The 21,763-nt window shown below is 36.8% G+C and overlaps 1 protein-coding gene across 2 annotated transcripts; it reads right to left on the bottom strand.

Moving 5' to 3' along the window:
- Positions 1–426: 426 nt before the first annotated feature.
- u2surp (U2 snRNP-associated SURP domain containing) lies at positions 427–21,428 on the bottom strand. Of its 2 annotated transcripts, XM_066708866.1 has the most exons (26): positions 21,324–21,428; positions 20,081–20,179; positions 18,902–19,016; positions 18,472–18,593; positions 18,287–18,354; positions 17,071–17,159; positions 16,886–16,921; positions 16,687–16,769; positions 16,364–16,529; positions 13,445–13,656; positions 12,544–12,587; positions 9,856–9,960; positions 9,551–9,617; positions 9,301–9,461; positions 7,396–7,558; positions 6,802–6,881; positions 6,632–6,719; positions 6,219–6,380; positions 5,923–6,097; positions 5,634–5,723; positions 5,195–5,258; positions 4,697–4,859; positions 4,479–4,589; positions 3,457–3,575; positions 1,505–1,675; positions 427–944 (listed from the first exon to the last, which is right to left on the bottom strand). In XM_066708866.1, the coding sequence occupies exons 1-26, from the start codon at positions 21,366–21,368 to the stop codon at positions 806–808; spliced, it is 2,937 nt and encodes a 978-aa protein (XP_066564963.1). In that variant the 5' UTR covers positions 21,369–21,428; the 3' UTR covers positions 427–805. The 2 variants fall into 2 exon arrangements, with proteins under 2 accessions (XP_066564963.1, XP_066564964.1); XM_066708867.1 differs by lacking the exon at positions 16,886–16,921.
- Between the last annotated feature and the right edge of the window lie 335 nt (positions 21,429–21,763).

Here is a 21,763-nt window from a genome sequence, read left to right as displayed (position 1 = left end):
CACTATTAGCCTATTTGACAGGAAAATACATTTGGGCAGTCATATCAATACATATCAGTCATTTTTATAATTGTAGGCTATTTTTGTTTCGTAATAGCATTTACTGTTTACGATAGGAGGGGATGCTTTTTTAGGCTCCAGCGTTTTGGTATGATAGGGTATTTGGCTACCTTTTAAGTTGCTTTATTTTTTATAAATCCAAATGCAAACTTCCAAAAACCACAAAACTGAAAGCACATTTGTTACTTTTTTTTGTTTGTTTTTTTACACATCGTTCTTTTAATCCCTTTCAACCCCCAAGTGAAAGCAGGGTAACCAAAGGTGAAGGTGTGCTGTTACAAAAGTTAAAGACCCCCTGATGAAACTGATCATTGTCAATTATGTGCATCATCATCTATCGGCACAACCTTACAACATACACAACAATTTAATAAACAAATAGATCTCGTTTTTATTTTAAATCCTTTTAATGTCATCTACAAAAAAAAAAAAAACAGTCATGAAAATAAAACTACCGTCAGGAGACCAGATACACAAATTTAATCCATAACAAGGATGATTAAGTCTATTCCATGTAGGAAATTAAACATAAGTTCATTATTTTACAATATAAAACAGTGTCGGCTCTACAGATGGGCAATACACAGCATGGCAAGACGTGCATAAAAATATATTTTAAAAATGGGAGGGAGGGGAGAGGGTGGGAAGAAAAAAAAGGAATGCTTTCTTTATATTTTTACAATTTTCTCAGGCACGTAACAAAACTGAAATTTTTTACATCACAACTAAGAGAGAGGGGGACATGTCAGTGCTTGCTTTTCTTCGATTTCTTATGAGATCGGTGTGGAGATCTGGACTGCGACCTGGATTTCTTGCCTGATTTTTTGGGTGTCCGAGAACGAGACCTACGCGATCTCTTGGGTGTCCTAGGTGCAGAAGGTGACCTACATGAGTAGAAGAAAAAATTGAGAAAGCACTAAAATGGGAAAAACATCAGTTAAGGGCTAAACTTTAATCTCCCGAGCTTTCAGCTAATGAATGCATCAGGTTCAAGGAAAAGAATTAGGTTAAGAATCAAAAAGGCCCGCTTCTTAATAGTTGTCCTGATAAATGTAGAATTTTAAAAAAATATTTTTTACATTTAATTGAATACAATGACTTGGATCTTTCCATCAATACTGTTCTATTTTGTCTACATTTCTAGTACTGAGAACCACTATCAGTTATTAAAGGAAATAACTGACAAGTGAGTTACATAATTTCACAAATCCAACAGCCAGCACAAAAGTGAATATAAAGCCATTCCTTATTACATTTTATAAAAAGCCACAAAAAAAACAAATTTCACTATTTCATCATAAAATTGAGACTGAACAGATGGTATGCAGCCTAAGGCAAAAAGTATGTATGTTAGACGCATTCAGTAATCAATTTAGCCAGAACAAAGGCAGTAACTGTAAAAACAAGTATGAAAAAACACAGACAGCAACCTGTCTTCACTCACCGCTTTGAAGACTTTTTACTGCTGTCTCTCGGAGAGTCTTTATGAGAGGATCGGGAGCGAGAACTGTCCTTTACATAGGATCTCTCAGATCGCTCTGACCGAGGGGATGGCGACTTTGCTCTCCTGCTGCTATTTCGCGATGGACTGGGAGATGCACTGTGCCGTCGCTTCCTGAGGAGACAAACCAGTAGTGCAGATTGTTGAGAGAGAGAGAGAGAGAGGGGGGGGGAAGGTGTAGGGCAACAAGCATGTGAAAGAACTGAAAGAAATAAGCAATTAATAAGAAAATATACAAAGCTATTTAGGCCTAAAACTTTTTTTAAATAGACTGTTTGTATAGGACTAGTTTAGCAATAAAAATAAAATACTATGACATTTTTCTTACCTTTGTTTATATTGGTCCAATTAATGTAAATCAAAAAGACTGCAATTCTCGGAATAATTGTAGTTTCCAGTATAAAATGTTGCATCAGATAAATAAAACTCTACATTTTTTTTACCTAAACTGTATTGTAAGTCAAGATATAATTCATAGCAGCAGTGTGGAATAGTGGTTAGGGCTCTGGACTATGGAGTGGAGGGTTGTAGGCTCAATCCCAAGGTGTGGGGCACTGCTGTTGTACCCTTGAGCAAGGTGTATAAATGGGTACAAATGTAAAAATAATGTGATATGTTGTAGCAATTGTAAGTCACCCTGGATAAGGGCATCTGCTAAGAAATGAATACATAATAATAATAATAATAATAATAATAATAATAATAATAGAGAAGGATAGCAAAGGAAGATCAAGGGTGAGGGGAAAAAATAAAAGCACACTACAGCTAAAGAGCCAGCACAAGGTACTCTCAGTCATGAGCTTTCAGAGTCAATTGAGGAACTGTCTTTCACTGTGACGGTAATACCCCGTTTCCACTAGCCACGTTCAGGTGCACCTCAGTGTGGCTGTGCTGTAACTGTACACCTAAACTATGCCCGGCAGCATTTCCACTCATTGTCGTGAGGTACAGCTGCCCTAGGAAGTGACTGTGAGACACGAAAGGTCAAACCGCATCTGGGACACTTGGCATTCTGGCATTTAGTGTTTTAAACTGGAGACTGAAATAGCACTAACATTAAAGTGCGCTGAAATGTTTTTACGATATCTAACACAGACTTATAGTATAAGTTATACCAGATATTAAAAAGTAGAAATCGGGACACATTGAAACAATATATAAAACAAATTACATCACTTAAAATTTAATCTAGTTTGTTTACCAGCGCAGTGTAAATAACTTACTTCTCCCTGTATCATGACCCGATTAACATTGACAATATAGCTTAATTTAAGTATCCTAGCAATTACTCCAGTGTAGCACTTTTCCACCATACTTTAATAACTGCTCCAGATGAATGGTTTTCCCAAGGTAAGCACACATATTCCTTCTTTGCAAAAGTTTCTACCACATTTATCACATCGAGAGTGGCCACCATTACTGTAGTTACAATTTCAGAATGCAGACGTGTTGCGTCAGGGAAGTCACAGTACGTGCGCCGGACCAGTTTGGGAATCAGCCGATACGATGTACGAAACTGTGACGCCTGAAACTAGTTCAGGCACAGGCGGAGGTGCAGCTGAGCCCTAGTGGTAACCTTCTGGCCCAGCACGGCCACACTAGTAATCACACAACACTTGCACTGTAATGTGTTGCATTCTGCATATATTTACCATGACAGCCTACATGTAGTATTTGTTAGTTTTGCTTATTGAAGGATTAACAAAATACTTGTAGTTTGAATGTCTTTGGTCTTATTTTGTGGCTTGATTGGATAAAAACAAGAAATAAAGTTATATATCGTGTATCGCCCAAACTTCTAAAAAGAGATTATTTTTAAGTCATATCGCCCAGCCCTATATATACAGAATACTAAAAATACAATTTTAGTCTTGAGTATACATAAAATAACAAACCTCTCTTTTCTAGTTGGTGTCAAATCCTCCTTTTCTTTCTTCTCTTTAGAACGAGTGTCTGTTTTGTCTTTATCCTTTTTGTCTCGTTCTTTCTCTCTTTCAATTTCTTTCTCTTTTTCCTGCAAGAAAATCTGGTAGTGAATATGCAAATTTTGTGGAGAAACCTCAATGTGTTAAATTTCAAACATGCATTATCCATTATTGTCTGGAGGTGTAAAAAAAATTACAATGTTGAGAAAATACAGAATGAGAGCCACCTTGTGGTTAAAAAAAAAAAGCACAAAAAAAAAAAGCACCATATGGAAACTATTACACGGTTTCCACTGTCCACACTTAAGCGCACCTTGGCCTGACTGTGCCTAGACCCGGCAGGATACGTTTATTGTATTGCATTTTTCATTAGGTTCAGCTGCCCCAGGAAATGAATGTCAGACACCAAAGGTTAAACGGCATTCTGGGACACTTGGCATTCTGGGATTTAGTGGTGGCATCAGAATTTCTTTACAAAAATGGAAATTGAAAGAATCCAAGGAACTGATCCTGTATGGCACTTTCCAACAATACATTAATAAATGCTCCGATTTCATTGCCTTCCCATGGTACACACACATTCTTTCTTGGGAAAAGTTTCTATCCCATCTCTCACATCGATAGCGGCAGCCATTATTGTAATCTCAAAATGCATCAAGATTGTGTAATAAACAATGGCTATGCAAGTGGACATAACGGTACTTCTGCCTAGACCACTTTGGGTCTCAGCAGGCTTGACATATGAAACTTTACCTCCTGAAACAAGTCTGGGTACAGGCGGACATGCACCTGAGCAATGGTTGAAATGCCTGAACTCAAACATACAGGGCCACGGTGCACCTAAATATGGACAGTACAAATGTGGGGATAAGTTCTGTATGTGCACAGTTCATGTGCCAAGACTCCATATCCGAGAGTACTATAGATTAGATCAAAACATCTGTAGAGGGTCTGATGGTGGGGAATGGAATAAGACATTTATTTTTACAAACCCTTTGTAATAATTTGTCTCTGTAGTGTTCTACTTGCTCCTGTATGCTCTGGCCTGATTTCTTAGGTCTCTTCCCAGACTCCAGTTCATCTTGAAATTTCATAACTTTCAGCTATATAAAAAAAAAAATTACAAAGTTAATCAATTTGCACACTTGGACAATACTACTAAGAAAAAAAGAAAAAAACTCTGAAATGCATGCATGGTCTAAGACTTTACCTCTATTTCCCTAAGTTTGGCACGTTTCTCTTCACTCATTTCGGAGTACTTCACAGAGGTTTTGGAGTCAGACACATCTTCTTTGATGGGGTTTGAATAGGACAGCTGTTCTTCTGAGCGAGAACTTCGAGTATCATCTTCATCGTCACTGTCTTCCTCTTCCCTTTGGAAAAAAGAAAATTGAAAAATTACAAAAAACTAAGATCAGGGAAGTGTCACATAAACCTTCCAGGATGCTTAGCGAAGAGTTAACAAAAGCAAATTAAATGTAAGAACTTTAACACTGATGAAGACTGAATCGTTTGCAACAAAGTGTTAGGGTAACTGAAATGTGGACAGCTCTGCAATATAGCTATGATAAGCTGTGCTGGAAAAAACTCATACATACAATCTACAGATTGGTGCCTACTCTCATTAGGGACGTTGTACGTCTTTCCCAGTGGTATGGTTTTGTTTTTCATTTGAACATTTAAAAGGAAATTTTAAATCTTTACTTACTTCTTCTGTTCCTCTTCAGATTCTTCTGGCTGATCAAATATTTCCCATTTTGAAGTTGTGACAGCTATGTGTAGTAAAAAAATATTAAAAGGATTAATTAGAAGTCTGACATTTCAGATAAAACAAAACTACATATTCAATTGTTAACAAAGAATCTTTGTTTTGTAAGTACAACAGACATGATCAAAGGTGTTGATTAAAACTAAAAATGACAAAGGACCATAAAAGGAGGCTTTCACTTTCAATACACCATGAAATGCAATTGTAAATTTAATTGTAAAGTGTCAAGAGGATGCTTTTTCATACAGAATCTAAAACACTATAAACTTATGGTAAACAATTTAATATTCATGGTAACAGATTCAAACTAAGCAGGTTGTTTTTCCAGTGTGAACCAGGGGGCTACACACTGAGGTTAAACATCAACAGAAAATCTTACCTTGTGCTTCAAGTTCAGATTCGTCCACTGCTTCCCATTTAGAAGGTGCCATTTTAAAAGCTGGCTCTTTAGACTGGCCAAGTACTTCCACTAGCAAAACATAATAGAAAAAGCATTGAAAATTGTACTTTTTACATAATTAACTATAAAGATTTTTCAGTTTTCTTCATTACAATTCAGTGTAAGACATACAAAAAAATAAGCATTATTGCCGATGTCCAAAGGGCCAACAATGACTGGTATCTTTATAGTAAATTTCGAAACTGACAAAAGAATGCAGGGTACTTACAAGGAACACCATCGAGATCATCATCTATTGTCTTTATGGGCACTCCGTCCAGATCATCGATGGGAACACTGTCAATGGCTGCCACGTCAATAGGCACCCCATCCACGTCGTCCAGGGGTGCACCATCCAGTTCTTCCTCAATGGGGGCCCCATCGATGTCTTCAACTGGTTCTGGCTGTGCAAAATAAAACATTCAAAACAGTTACTTTAACATCAATCATGTTCATGAAGCACATGAGTCAGTCAACTGCTGGGGCAAAAACCACACTGAAATCCGACCGTTTCTTGCAGTTTACCTCCAAGATCACAGGAGGAGGAAGAGGAGGAGGAGGAGGAGGGGCTTCTTTCTCCACCCCGAGGTTGACCAAGCCCAGAAAGATGTTCTGGAGTTTGATAAGAAAAGGTTCTGGATAGACAGTCCAGTCTTCCCATGCTCTGAAGCAGGACATTACTCTTTGCTACAAAAAAAAAAAAAAAAAAAAGTATGCAATAAAAAAAGAACCTAAAATCCTTTTGTTCTGTATTCAATTCATTTGGAATATTTACAAATGCTAGACAGTTCATTCATGTTCATACATTTAACCTTGTTAAATTTAACTAAAACATAACACCATTCCCCATTTGACTCTTCTGAAGTGTAAAATTGCAAATTAAAATGATACAGCATAAGTTACATAAAAATGAATAAAGGGGAAAAAAGTAAAAATACCTTAAAATTTTCCGACTGCAAGTGGCCTTGTATTGCCCTGTATGTGGCATTGAGGTCTGAAAATATCTGGCAGAGTTTGGTTTCAAAGCTGCGTGATACAAGAAATCATTTAAGACAAGTTTTATAGTACAGGCAAATATTTGATTTTAAACAAAAAAGTGCATACTTACTATTTCCTATAATAAGAGGCATTGGCAACTTTAGCAGAAGAATTGTACAAGACGTCCGACACCAAGTATAACCGTGCAATCTATTAAAAAAAAAAAAAAAAAAGTTAAACTTTTCTACAACAAAGAAACAATTAATTTATATACATTAGTGCTACCAGCAATAACCTATTAAAAGTGTTATGTAATTATCAATATCAAAGCAGCACATCAAGTTTGACCTATCACCAAATATACTAATGTTCATAATACTATTCAAGGCAGTGTACCACATCAGTCATAATAAAGGAGAGCATTTAAAAGTCTAAGATGCACTAAAGATTTTTTTTAACTTTTTCAGTTTATTACTTTATACTGCATTTACTGGGGACCTTTTTTCAGTACATTTATAATGAAGCTGAAAACTCTTGAGGCAATGTATAGCCTAGTTAGTTTGGATTAAAACTACTGACATTATGCCAAAAACAGAAAAGCTGAATTAACGATCTTGAAAACACTGCAGTAGCCCTTTAATAAAATCGTTTACACCAGACATCTAAATGATAAATTTAGATGAATACAGAATACAGAATAGTGTTTTCCAGAGAAAATGCTCACCTTTTTTGGCAGAGGAGTCTTCAGTATGGATAGCGATTCAGCTATACATTCCACTATTTCCTCTGCAGCCTCCGCGTGGTTCAAACAGAAAACCATGGCATCAGCAATATCATTCTTCCGAGGAGCCAGGCCTCGCAAGATCTCCTCCAGTTGGTCTCTTTGTCTATAATGTAGAAAAGGAATTCAATTTCAGTAAACCCAATGAACTTAAACTGAATGCCAGGACATCACCGTTTTCAACTAAATAATGCTAATTTCTAAGTAATTAATGTTAGCTCATTTTTAATGTCCAGTCAATTTGCAGGCCATTTTTTTTCCCCCTTTGCCGGTTGCTTTAAATGTAGTAACTGAACTCAAATGAAAACAGCTTATACCACATTGATGAAGGTTAATTTGGACAGTGGACAATTAGACAAGCTTTCTATCAAACCCAGCTGTACATTCTTCCTTAACTGTTGCCATGCAGCTCCCATTATATGCAGCAGGAGTTTAAGACATCGATAGATATTGGAGCATTCACTGGAGTATCTTCTTTTCAGGGTTCGTACAGCTTTTCAGAAGTCAAATTCAAGCACTTTTCAAGTACTTTCAAGGTGCACGGTCAAGATTTTCCAGCACCTCTCAGCCTTGGTAAACTAAACCTTCTCATCTGAAATGCACACTTTTCTGCACTGAACTAAGCACATGAAATTATAATTACACTATTAGATGTTATTATGCTGTAACACCAAAAATCTTTCATGAGAGCCTTCATGTACACTTGGCACTGTGTTGTTACCTGGCTTAAATCAGGTTGATATAAAATCAATATAAATCCATCTTGCAATCAGTCAAAATTAGTGAACACCAGTACCAAGTAACTTCGGTTTGAATTAAAGCTTTAGTGACAATCGTTTTAAACAGGCAAAACATAAAAAACATCAATACTTTTCTTTATTGAACTTCCATGTACATTCAACGAGCAAATGTATAATAAAGTTCTACGAGTCAATCCATGTATACTGAATGTATGCTCACTCATGCTGGGGTCACACTACACGATTTCTACAATCTGACCTGATTTTGTGAACGGTGGGCAGCTCACACTTAACGACTATTTTGCACCGAATTCTGTGTCTTTTGCGTCGTGAAGGAGCGCACACAGACGAGCGCTTCAGCACAGGAGACACACACACTACACGACTGATCTGACATCCTTGACCCTGTTCACACTTATTAGGCCAGCCCTGGGCCGCCTCAAATGTAGTCCGTCTTTTTTCAGACACCCCGTTTTAGGAGGCCTAAGTGCGTTCACATATGCGGGCGAAAAGGTGGCCTAAACGAAATGCATGCCGGGAAGTAAACAAATCTGCTCAAACAAACCAGTGACACAGGACATTAGGTCTGCTTACAGGTGTATGTGATGTATTTATAATCACAACTTACAATGCGGTCTACAATGTGGACCTTGTTTTAACCATAGTGTATATTCAATGTTATGAAGCCCCCTCTCTCTGAAACAGCAGCTTTGCGGCACATTTGCCTGACTGGGCGCTGATGCGCGCTGTGTCAGCGGCTCACACTCAGCGTGTCAAACACAGCGGCACATCAAACAGTATCATATTGGTCGCGGCATAAAGCAATCAACTGGCTCCAACCACTGCAGTCATATCCAGAAGTTAATTAATTTTATCAGATTGACTATTTATTATGACAGTGATTAGCACATTTAAAAAATACATATATTCACAAAATTCCAGCACTTTCACAATCTTGAAAATACCACCTTAAAATTCAAGCATTTTCAAGGATTTCAAGCACCCGTACAAACCCTGTCTTTTATGTATATATTTTTAAAAGGAAGCCCCATTTAAAATAAATATTGGAACGGAACAGTGTAACCGTGGGCTAGGACAGATTACTCACTCTTCTTTAAGACAGCCCTTCTTGCTTGTCTCTTCCTCCGACTCTTTTTCATCATCATCCACTGTACCATGAAGGTAAGGGTTTAGTGGAGGCGGTCGCCACATTGAACCGTTCTTAAACATGCGGAAGTCTTCCGTTTTCCATTTAGTTGGAGCATCTCCCTGTATGCAATATCAGATTAAGAGGTTTAGCTTAAAAGCTTTCGTCGCAACATCAATGTTTGGGAAATATAACACTTTAAAGAGCTGACCTGTAGGATGGAATATAACTTCCATCTGTAGTAAACATGAGCTGGGCTTTGATTTTCAAAAAGAAACCTGTTTAAACAGAAAACATGTTTAATAAAGGAGTTAAAACTTAGTTTACATTGCTGAGAGGCATGTTAAGAATAATGCTAATCTTAAATCCAGCTTGATGTTTATTTTACAGATACTTAAAATATAAGCACTTTGATAAATGCTACACATTCAAATAGACCACTTCACACCAATAGAAAATATTTTTTGTTTACAAACACATGCATTTGTGCAAGTAGATTTGTAAATCATAACACACCTGAACATCGGGTTGCTAATCTCCCGATTCATGATCATAGCTTCAAACATAGGCCCTTCACGCACCACAAACTCGATCATTCGATGTATCAGAGAGAGCAAATTCCTATAAGAAAAACACAGTTAAAGCAAACAGATTCAGAATCTTAATCACTATCCAAAACACTCCCCTTCTTCAAATTTCTAGCACACTACTGTTGATGATGATGGCTATCTTCCAAATTTAAGCAATTGAGATTCCTCACTACAAATCAGATATGCATAATGGTAATATTGTCCAGATTTGATGTACAAAATATTTAGATTAAAATTTAGAATAAATGCTTAAAAACCAAAAGACAGCCAAGATACTAATGAATAATTTTGCAACTGGTTTTCTACAGATTTGGATGGTTATTGAGAATGGGAACACTACATTTTTGGGGGTAAATCTGAATATAATTCATGGATGTGAAACAACTGCAAACCACATTTTTAAGAACAGGTAGCAAACATATGCATTCCATCTTTAAATTGTGTATGAATTGAACATGACTAGAAGGCCCAATTTGGCCCAAATTTGTAAGGAGAGAAGTAAATTTAGCCTTGCTCGATTTATCCTGCAGTACTATAACTAAAAATAGACAAAGTCCAAAACTACTAGACTTGCGTTAACATTTTAATACTGAATACTGAAGAAAAAAAAAAAATAATCTTGATAGCTTTTGATGCTGGCTTTTATACAGAATATATCATTTTGTTTGAAAGTTGTTTTTAATGCTTGGGTATGGGGAAAAAAAAGTATGAACTATGGGGAGGGGGGTCATGCGTTCTTTATAAAAAATGATAACCAGTATGAACTATTTAATAAAACCTTAGTCTGTGTGTAAATGCATAATGGTGTAATTGGTCATTATTTCACATTTATTACTAGTGATCCAAGTTAAACGTATCCTTTTAAGATAAATGCACAAACTTCAGAAATATCAATTTTTAAAACAGTAGAGAATATCTCCAACACATATTCAAAGCTTTTCTGTAGTAAGACTTAAAATTGACTGACCAATGACCACATTGCCCCAAAACAATGTGCAAAAATAGATTTATTTAGTGCAATTCTGTCACAAACTTTAAATAACCAAAGCAGTATAGGATTGTTGGCCTTAATAAGCTAAAGTTTAAATGTAGCCTTTTTTTAAATGGTGACAGCTGCAGCTTTTGGAAATGTGGCTTCTGAAACAGTGGAGGATTGCATAAATGCATGGCAGTGAACAAAATGTGGATGACAGAGGAAGGGGGAAAAAGTTAACTAAAGTCCTTTTTTTGGGGGAATGTACAAATTAACCTAAAGTGGCCAACAAAACAACAAACGATGCCTTCCATTTACAACACAATCACATTTATTGGAGCTGATCGTACCAATGTCAGGTAAAATTCTGTATACTTTCCCAATCCATCCCATGACGCTTTTCTGGTCCCTCGCTGCTGCAGACAGTTCAACTTGTGCTGCTCACCAAGGCCAATGTCAAAGGTCATACAGAATAAGGGGATTGGAATGATCTGCATAGGCAGTTTGACTTTACCCATGCTTGGCTGACAGAGGCCAGGAGGGAATTAGTTGGAATGAGCAATAGTCTCAAATGGGGACTGTCACTATTCTTATCTTAACGGTCACTATTAACACTACAACTGCAATGAGATGCATATCTACAATTAAATGGTATGTAAGGCTAGTTTAAAAGTGGTATGACCTTTGAAAATTTTAATTTGGCTCTAAAGGAGATTCCATGCCATTGAAAGAAAGGTTCTCTCACTGCGGTATGTCTGTTTTACCAATTGCTACAGTTAAAGAAGTTCATTTATTAGTTTATTTTAGCATGTTGTTAGAAAAATAGGTCTCTCACTACACTTAAAATGGAGATATGTCCAATTAAGAACTGCAGGGGCTGTGTTCCAATAGGCGCATTTACACTGCCATTTATGATCTGGATCAAATGCATTGGAACATTTGATCACGATCTGTGGTGTTGCATTTACACTGCCATTTGGTCAGGATCAACTTTTAGCCACCACAGGGGTACTCACATGCACACTGGCATGGAAGTCCAAACTTAGTCATATGCATACATTAAATTAGTCCTTTAGAACACTGCTCTATCAAAGTAAAATCAACACACTTGCATATTTTTCACAGTTGAAGCGTTTTAAATTAAAATACAATTCTTTATTTTTTGCCAAGATAAAACAACAGGCCATTTAGTGTTAATTTTAACAAGATTTAATTTATAAAATGGGCAGAAGGGACATGTTCTGATGTGAAGGCTGTTAGTCTGCCCCCTTCCTCTAAAACACAAGCCACTGCAGTGCATACCGGAACTTGATGCATTTGATCCTGATCTGTACCGTCTCCCTGAGATGTTCATTTGATTAGATCGCCGAGCATTTACACTGCCATTTCTGATGCTGATCAAATGCTACTGATGCATTTGATCTGGATGAGAAATGGCAGTGTAAATGTGCCTTAAGGGAGTTATGTTGTTACTTTTTAAAAAGGGGTTTAAAAGTTATAGGTTGCGCTGATATATCACTATTGCTCACCCAAACTAACCTCCAGTAGCATGCGATGTCCAATTATTCAAACTTTTTAGTTAAATGGGACTTGTTTTTCTACATTTTTACATCAATTTAAAAAAAAAAGAAAAACATGTACCTTTCTGTTGGGATAACCACTTTGACTATGGCTTGCGACAGAGTCTGTATATGAAGTCACATCAGATAATAAACATAGAATATGTGAGTATTGTTAACAAGCAACAAGCAAAATATAAAAAAATGCATTAAAAAACTGCATAGTATTACAACTTTCCTTTACTGCTGTCAGTTTTAAAACTTCATACAAAGAAAATGCTAAAATTGCACCATGAATAGTTTAGAAATACTGTAAAATAGCTTAAGTTCTTAGATTTAAAATGCCTTGATTTAATTTTACTTGTTAACTGGCAATTGTATAAACATGAGAAAACCACTTCAGCCATTTTAAACGTGTTATAAACAAAACATTTAACTTGCCATTTATATACTGTATAGAAGCATTTAAAGTCTGTGCCTACATATTTTCATCAATACAAATGGAAATGAGCGACAATCATTTAGTACTAATAATTCAATAAACTCAAATTTTATCACTTTAAATAACACAAACAGTTCAGAAAATCTAATATTCCCTAATACTTACCCATTATATATATTTTAGTATTTCCATAATTAATTAAAAGGACCATATAAGCATTCAAGTAGTTTTAGTAACTAATTGCTTTTTGTGGCAAATCCAAATTGGAAAAAATGCAGTGTACAGCTGTTTACTGATATTAATCATGTCTGAGGTCAATATAATCAGAACAGGAATGAAATTGGTTTTATAAATGAAAAATATTAAATTGTAATCACTTTGAAAACTGGCAAATATTGCTTATGCAGGGATTTTTGTCTCTTTTCTTCTAACATGTTATAGAATGGATTTTTTAAATCTAAATAAGATTCTTACCAGATTTCATTGTTTTACAATTCAGTATAATAGTACTAATTTCCCCATGCATAATGTATTGAGTTACCTTATCGAACTCCTCTTTGTTTTTCGGAGGTGGAAGCAAAGCAGCATTGGGGTTCTTTAACCTCTCCCTCGGCTGTGCATTGAAGGGCAGTCCTGATGGAGGGGGTGGGAGTGTGTGTTCCATCATGGACGGTGGAATGTATATAGGGTGAGGCGGGATAGGAACCGCTTTACCCCATCCCAGCTTCATTTCAAAATTCATGATCATCTTTCCTGGGATTTAAAAAAAAAAAAAACAACACTATGTGAGTGATCAGTACAAAGCTCCCTCTCATCATAACTACTTCGCTCAATAGCGTTGTGCAAACAAACAATTCCCACTTAATTTTAACATTCTGAGCACCAATAACTTTAAAGCAAAGATGCTGAGATGGGTGGCATTGTAAGGGAACACAGCGAACTGCCCTACACCTCCCTGGACCCAAGGGGAGGAAAATTACCAGGGGGACAAATGACTAGGTAAATGCGACAGATTACACAAATCCACATCTGTCGAATGTGGATTCAAAGCATTAAACCTATGCGGATGCAGTGTATTTAGTTGTAGGTTGAGGGGCATTTTTTATAGTATATAGTATATACACTAACCTAAAGGATTATTAGGAACACCATACTAATACTGTGTTTGACCCCCTTTCGCCTTCAGAACTGCCTTAATTCTATGTGGTATTGATTCAATAAGGTGCTGAAAGCATTCTTTAGAAATGTTGGCCCATATTGATAGGATAGCATCTTGCAGTTGATGGAGATTTGTGGGATGCACATCCAGGGCACGAAGCTCCCGTTCCACCACATCCCAAAGAGGCTCTATTGGGTTGAGATCTGGTGACTGTGGGGGCCAGTTTAGTACAGTGAACTCATTGTCATGTTCAAGAAACCAATTTGAAATGATTCGACCTTTGTGACATGGTGCAATATCCTGCTGGAAGTAGCCATCAGAGGATGGGTACATGGTGGTCATAAAGGGATGGACATGGTCAGAAACAATGCTCAGGTAGGCCGTGGCATTTAAACGATGCCCAATTGGTACTAAGGGGCCTAAAGTGTGCCAAGAAAACATCCCGCACACCATTACACCACCACCACCAGCCTGCACAGTGGTAACAAGGCATGATGGATCCATGTTCTCATTCTGTTTACGCCAAATTCTGACTCTACCATCTGAATGTCTCAACAGAAATCGAGACTCATCAGACCAGGCAACATTTTTCCAGTCTTCAGCTGTCCAATTTTGGTGAGCTTGTGCAAATTGTAGCCTCTTTTTCCTATTTGTAGTGGAGATGAGTGGTACCCGGTGGGGTCTTCTGCTGTTGTAGCCCATCCGCCTCAAGGTTGTACGTGTTGTGGCTTCACAAATGCTTTGCTGCATACCTCGGTTGTAACGAGTGGTTATTTCAGTCAAAGTTGCACTTCTATCAGCTTGAATCAGTAGGCCCATTCTCCTCTGACCTCTAGCATCAACAAGGCATTTTCGCCCACAGGACTGCCGCATACTGGATGTTTTTCCCTTTTCACACCATTCTTTGTAAACCCTAGAAATGGTTGTGCGTGAAAATCCCAGTACGTGAGCAGATTGTGAAATACTCAGAGCGGCCCGTCTGGCACCAACAACCATGCCACGCTCAAAATTGCTTAAATCACCTTTCTTTCCCATTCAGACATTCAGTTTGGAGTTCAGGAGATTGTCTTGACCAGGACCACACCCCTAAATGCATTGAAGCAACTGCCATGTGATTGGTTGGTTAGATAATTGCATTAATGAGAAATTGAACAGGTGTTCCTAATAATCCTTTAGGTGAGTGTATAGTATATAGTATATAGTTTTTATTAAAAAAATTGAAGTATTTAACAATTTATGACAGGCTGTAAATGTGTTGGATCTAAAATAAATATCAGCATATTCTTAAAATTGAATGTAATGGAGTAACTTTAAAACTATAACAATTGTGCAGTCTGAATCCACTGTTCAGAGATGCACAAGTTACTAATGGACATTGTTTCTCAAGTATCTATCTAATACCTATACCTACAAAAAGTCTACACTCCGTTTTAAGTTTTTCACCTTTTGTTGCCTTATAGCCTTGAATTAAAATGCATATATATATATATATTTTTTTTTTTTTTAAAAGAAGACGACTGATCAGAAAGGCTACCAAGAGGCCAATGACAACTTTGCAAAAAAAAAAAATATTGAATGAGAATTCGAACTTCATCACAGCCCTACACCTGACCGCTGTTCCTTCTGTGATTGTGAAGAGGCAGGGAGGAGAGCCTGAGAGATGGAGGAAGTGAGAGCAACAGAGAAATTGATTTGAAACAACGGCAATGGACTTGGATTGTGAACTTGGGAGTATACACAAATATACATTATGGACTGACTTGTTTGCTTGATAGAATGTGTATTATGGCAGCAGTATGCAGTAGTGGTAAGGACTTGGACTCTGGAGCAGAGGGTCATGGGTTCAATCCCTTTTGAGGGACACTGGTTATACCCTTGAGCAAGATACAGTACCTCGATTGCTCCAGTAAAAACCCAGCTGTATAAACTGTGTAACTATGTAAAAATACACTGAGATATAGCAATAATTGTAAGTTGCTATGGATAAGGGCGCGTCCTTAGAAATGTAATAATTATTAGTTATGTGTGTAGTTAGTGTAGTGTAGTTTAGGCTAGAGTGGATTCTGTGTTTATTTGGTTTTTGTATGTCAGTTTATTTTGACAACCCGAACTCTGTATAAGAGGACTTATTTAACTGTAATCTCTGCCTCTGTGTTTCCTAAACCCCACTTGAGAAGACGGACATAAGAGTGTCAAAATGTCTATTCCAGTACAACATAGAAATGCATAGAAGAAAATAAGCCTCAGCAGCCAGTTGAATTAGCATTTCTTACATGGCACAAAAATAATGAGTGTTCTTACCATTTAAATGTTTTAGTGCCCTTTCTGCATCTCTTCTACTCATAAATGCTACAAAGCCACAATTCCTCTCTCTGGCCCGCTCTTCATCTGTTCTTGGCCACATGATCTTTACACTGGCTAACGGACCAAAGCGACCAAATTCCTGACACAGCATCTCTTCATTCATCTAGAAAACAACACAGATTAAGCAAACTCATCTTGAATATATCCTCCAGTTCAAGACTTTGCACTTGATTTTACAAACAAACATCAGGTATACCTTCACAAGTCTCATTCGAAAGAGCATTACATTTAAAATTGATTGTCAAGCATACTTCAGTTACCTGAGGGTTGATATTTCCAAGATACAAATTAGTGGTAGAGGGATCCCCTACATCATGAGAACCTGGGGCAGAGTCATCAAGAACTACAAAACAAGAGTTAGGTGTGTGTGGTTATTTTTTTTTTATTTTTTTTTAGCATCTGGGTGCTTTGTAAATTTGTATCAAAGTAAAAGCATGCCACAAAGTAAAATAAAATTACCACTGGACGGACGGTTTCTTCTTGAAGAACCATCCGCTAAAAGAAGCAGAAAGCAGTATAAATTTTGTTTTCATACATGTACATCAAGTGCACGACAGGATCACAGTAGAAGGTACCAACTACAAGCAATTCCTTGGTGGGAGAAATTAGCTGTATGGAGAATAGAAATGAAAAATGCTACTCACAAGAACGCCTTGCTTCCATGCTAGAAAGAGGCTCAAATCTGCTAACGCGCCCTTTCATCTTATGTCGTTCATCACGTTCTTCCTGGATTCTAGGTTAAAATTTGAGAGGATGAAAACTTGGTAACACAAATGTATTATAAACACAGTGCCTATAGAAAATCTTAAAAGGCGTTGTAGACTATCACCTTTTTTTGCCTTATAGCCTATTTAAAAAAAAAAAAAAAAGATGCTAGTACTACAGGTTTTTATTAGGGGTGGGTATTGGGAAGTACCTTGTGATATGATACATCTATCACAATACATGTTAGGATTAAACATCACGATTCATCACAATACTTAAGTGCTATAGATAATTATTATAATAACAATATTAGGCTATATACTTCAAAAGGATAAACTTTAACAAATTCCCATTAATACGCCCCTAATAAAAAAAAAAAAATCAACTGCAAATTACTTAGAACTTTATTCATGTTAAGGACAAAGCTTCAGGACAGTTTGACCAGTCAACACAGACTGTAGCAGTGTGCAATTCTGAAAACTACATGCTTAGTGAAACCTTAAGCACCTTAATATAAAAAGGGACACAGTTAGTAACCCAGTTTTTCACAATGAAATGTGAGTTTACAGTCCATGTTAGGCTGCTGTGGTACTTCTAGTTTCAAACCAATGTACATTAATACTAGATAGCTAATGGTAAGCATCCTATTATTGGCACTTTATTCTCAGGAGCAGGAGGACATGTGTTGACAGCACTGTTAGCTAGTGATTAACAGATACCATGACTAATTTCATAAGCTGTGTCCTATAAGCAATAACTGCAATCAGTTTTGACACATAAGTAAAAATAAGTCTAAAACTTACTGTGATTGACATGATATGTCACAAGCTGCATTATATTAGCAACTATTCATAAACTAATAGGCTAAATATGAGCCTGTCTTCCTAATTTTTTAGCATCTGGAACTTTCTGCAATTCTACATATATGTCCCTTTATAAAACTAACTATGTAAGACAAAATGAACACCACCATACTTTATTTTTAGATTTTCAGGCAGACACTTAAGTGTGGAATATGGTGTGTAGATAAATGAATAAAATACTAATTTAAATGCATGAAACTCTGAGGCACACACAAAATGTGAAGAACTCAAGAGGGTGTAGACTTTCTATAGGCATGGTATACATTATAAAACCATATAAACACAGACTTACTGTTTTAATTCTTCTTTGAAGAGCTCCAAGTTGCTCTTCTTTTTTTCTTTTTCTCCCTTTTTTAATAACTGTAAAATAAAAGCAAAAAACTAAATGTGTATTTTCCCAACAGCTGACATTGCAATTTCCTCTCCCAAGCCAAACAGAATATTAACAGTAGTACATTTAGGGTGTAAATTACTTACAGCTCTTCTATCTATTGCTACAAATTGTGGAGGTTTTTCCAATGGCAATATGCTCTTCGTTTCTGAAAAACGGGATGTTGGTTTGTACAATTTGCCTTTCTTCTCATCGGTTTCAGATTCTTCTGCAAGGGAATCAAAAAGCATAGACTATCAATTTCACCATCAACAGGAAATGCATAAAAGAAAATCAATGTACACAGCCCTTTAAACAAGGAAAGGCTATGCCCTTAAAAACAGACTTAAATCTAAATAATTCAATACAACTGAGAAGATAATAAAAAAGGTCCCCAAGTCCCACATAATGAATCACAACACTGACAAAGTCACAGACTGTGAGGTTAAAACAATACACTGTGTTCCTATTAGAAATGAGGCCAACATCTGCACAGATTAAAATAGGGAGATTAGGACCATTGCACAATAAGTTTACCTTTCGATGCATTAGCAATGCCTCCTCTAACAAAAGCCTTAACTTTGTTTGCATCACCTCCCTCAAAGGCAGCAAGGAATTCTTCATAGATCTCAGCTGCTGCCCGCTCATCTTCCTGCAAGATGAGAAATTTACTGAGGTTACATCTTCCCCAGTCAAGTAATTTCTCTGCATACAGATACAAAACAGCCAAATTTACATGAAAATATTTGTACATATCATTGGACAATTTGTACAAAGGTTTGTATGTATAGTGATGACCAGTAAACACTGTTTTACAATACAAATATAATAATATTTTGCAAAAGTAATACATATTATACCTCAAAAGTAATTATTTAAATTGAGAACTTTGGCATTACATCAGGTAACCAAATTTAAATTATACTGTATATCATCTGAATAACATTTCCAGTAAGAATAATCTGACTGGTACCTACACAAGTGATATCCTTCAATATAAAACCACACTGGCAAGATCAGATTTTTCAAGAATCTCCAAAAGCTTTAGGGAATTGAAAACCACCATCTTTGGAAAATCTTCATAACATGGTATTTGAAATTGTAGTAATGTGTAATTTAGAGGCATTTTGAACTCAACTACTTCAGCAAAGCCAAACATACCCCGACACCAAAAAAAAGCTTATTGAAAATAAATTGTAGTTGTGTTGATTGAAAACAAATCATACACCGGAGACCAGCCTCTAGTCCAGTGGTGGGCAACGTAAATTAATCAGTGGGCCACAAGTCCATGACATGAGTCAAATAACTGCATGGGCCGCACATCCTCCTTCTGCACAATTACAAATCACAAATGCTACAATATCATGCAAAAACTCAAATCAATGTATTAAGGGAGTAACACATTGATACAAAACAAGCAGTTGCCATAAATATACTACTTTATTATAAATTTTGTTAACTTGTTGGGTGGTGTGAAGGGTGGTCGTGGGCCGCAAGTGGATGCACTTTGGGCCACAGGTTGGGCCGATTCACAATGAAATAAAGAATGGTTGTTTAAGTGATGTGAACAACTGAATTACTCACCCTGCTCTTGGGTCTTAAGGTATCAATTTAAATGCAGCTTGAAACAAACTAACATGCCATATCTAGATAGAAAGCCATTAAAAACTGCTAAGATGCCAAAGTAATGGATGCACCATACTCCTAGATATTTACCTTCTTTTTGATCTCTTCTTGTTCCTTCTTACTAAGAGTTCTCTTTGCAGTAGACATCTTTCCTATGCTGAACGACTTCAACTTGCTCTCCAGCAGAGCCTGAAAGATCAAATATGTAATAAAGTTATGCAACAGTAATAATATAAAACAGCAAATAAGTATACATTCTACCTCTGTAACGGCGGGGGTTAACTTGAACAAACTGAGGTAAGGAAACATGCACAGGTTATTTTGAAGAGATCTAAACAAACGATGACAAATCTATAAATCGCTCTAATGTACCCCCCCGCCCGCCCACAGTATATTCCCGCGGAGTTAACTTTTACTTTCTACCGTAGAGCAACTCTGTCCTCCACTTTTGTCTGTGTGAAAATGTCATAAAAAAGAGAATAAAATCAAGTATAGAAAAAGTGACAAATCCTTAAAAAGCAAGAACAGGACCACCCATGACAGAAGAGAGGCAAGAAAGAAGGACCAAAGCGATACATGCTAAGGACGTCCACAGTAATAAAGTAGATACTTGTTGTGGACAGAGTGCGAAGCAAGTTAAACGGAAACACTCACGGCATGTTTGTTTTCATTCAAGTTTAAATGGCTAACACGTAAAGACTTATCACAAAATATCACATGTACACCCATGATCTACGGAAAAGCTAGTCCATACATCTTCAGAACAAGAATCGTTTGTTATAATACCGCAAAACGGGCATCTAAAAATAGCTACCACTTTACATATCGATCTAATAAGACAAATGCACATATTTAATATTGAAACCGAATAGTTCAAAGACGAGGGCAATTCGAGTGGGATATAATTAACTCCATGAGAATAAACGTACGTTTACAATACGGAAGGTTATTTCGGTGCTCATGTTATGTCGTGTTGGTGTGTTATTCTAAGAATATTTTGAAAGAAAGCCAGCAGACACGAGATCTCGAAAAGATTAGGTACACATTTGCATTATTTGAAGTGTGGCAAAGGTTTTGAATCGCATTTAACCTAAGACACCTTGGCCAAAGACGCGCATTTTATCACTGCTTGGGCCGTAAAGAAGCCACTCGGCCTTACATATTTTTGCACGACAGCACAATGCTGGTCCCGGGACAGCTGCATATAGCAGGCCAAGGGAGAGAAACAACACTGTTGTACATTTAATATCACGGATTTGGGCTGGATTTAAATATCACAAGCACTTCCCTTTACGCTAGTTTGTTTAAATATGCCACCAGTACATTAATTTACCTTTGCGCTGGCTTTCTGCGTACCGCCAGGCGTTTTGTCAGCCATCTTCCTTCTTTCTTCACCTGCGTAATCTATCGCCGAGTGTCTAATCGCAACGAGGAGAAGCACAGCCGTTTTCAACGAGTCGATTGCCGAGATGCAGATGGGAGGAAGAGGAAGTGTTGTATGAAATGGAGGAATTAAGAAATTGTGTGTGGCTTTCAACAGTGAACCCTTTAATAAAAAACACGCATTCTAATGTCAGAAACAGAAAACAACATAGCCTTTATATGAATTTGAATGGATGTGGCTTAATTAAGGCTATGTATTGCTTTTCATCATTATCAAGCGTTTATTCAGTGTTGTTTTTATTTCTAATTGGTGTAATAAATACAACTTGAATATGCTCAATAACCAGTAAAATGCATTAGCTGTAAATTCTATTATAATCATGAATTAAT

Source organism: Amia ocellicauda, chromosome 7 (assembly GCF_036373705.1).
Source record: "Amia ocellicauda isolate fAmiCal2 chromosome 7, fAmiCal2.hap1, whole genome shotgun sequence".
Classification (NCBI taxonomy): Eukaryota; Metazoa; Chordata; class Actinopteri; order Amiiformes; family Amiidae; genus Amia; species Amia ocellicauda.
The sequence above is the reverse complement of the archived record's forward strand: the minus strand, read 5'-3'. Positions and strand labels throughout refer to the sequence as shown.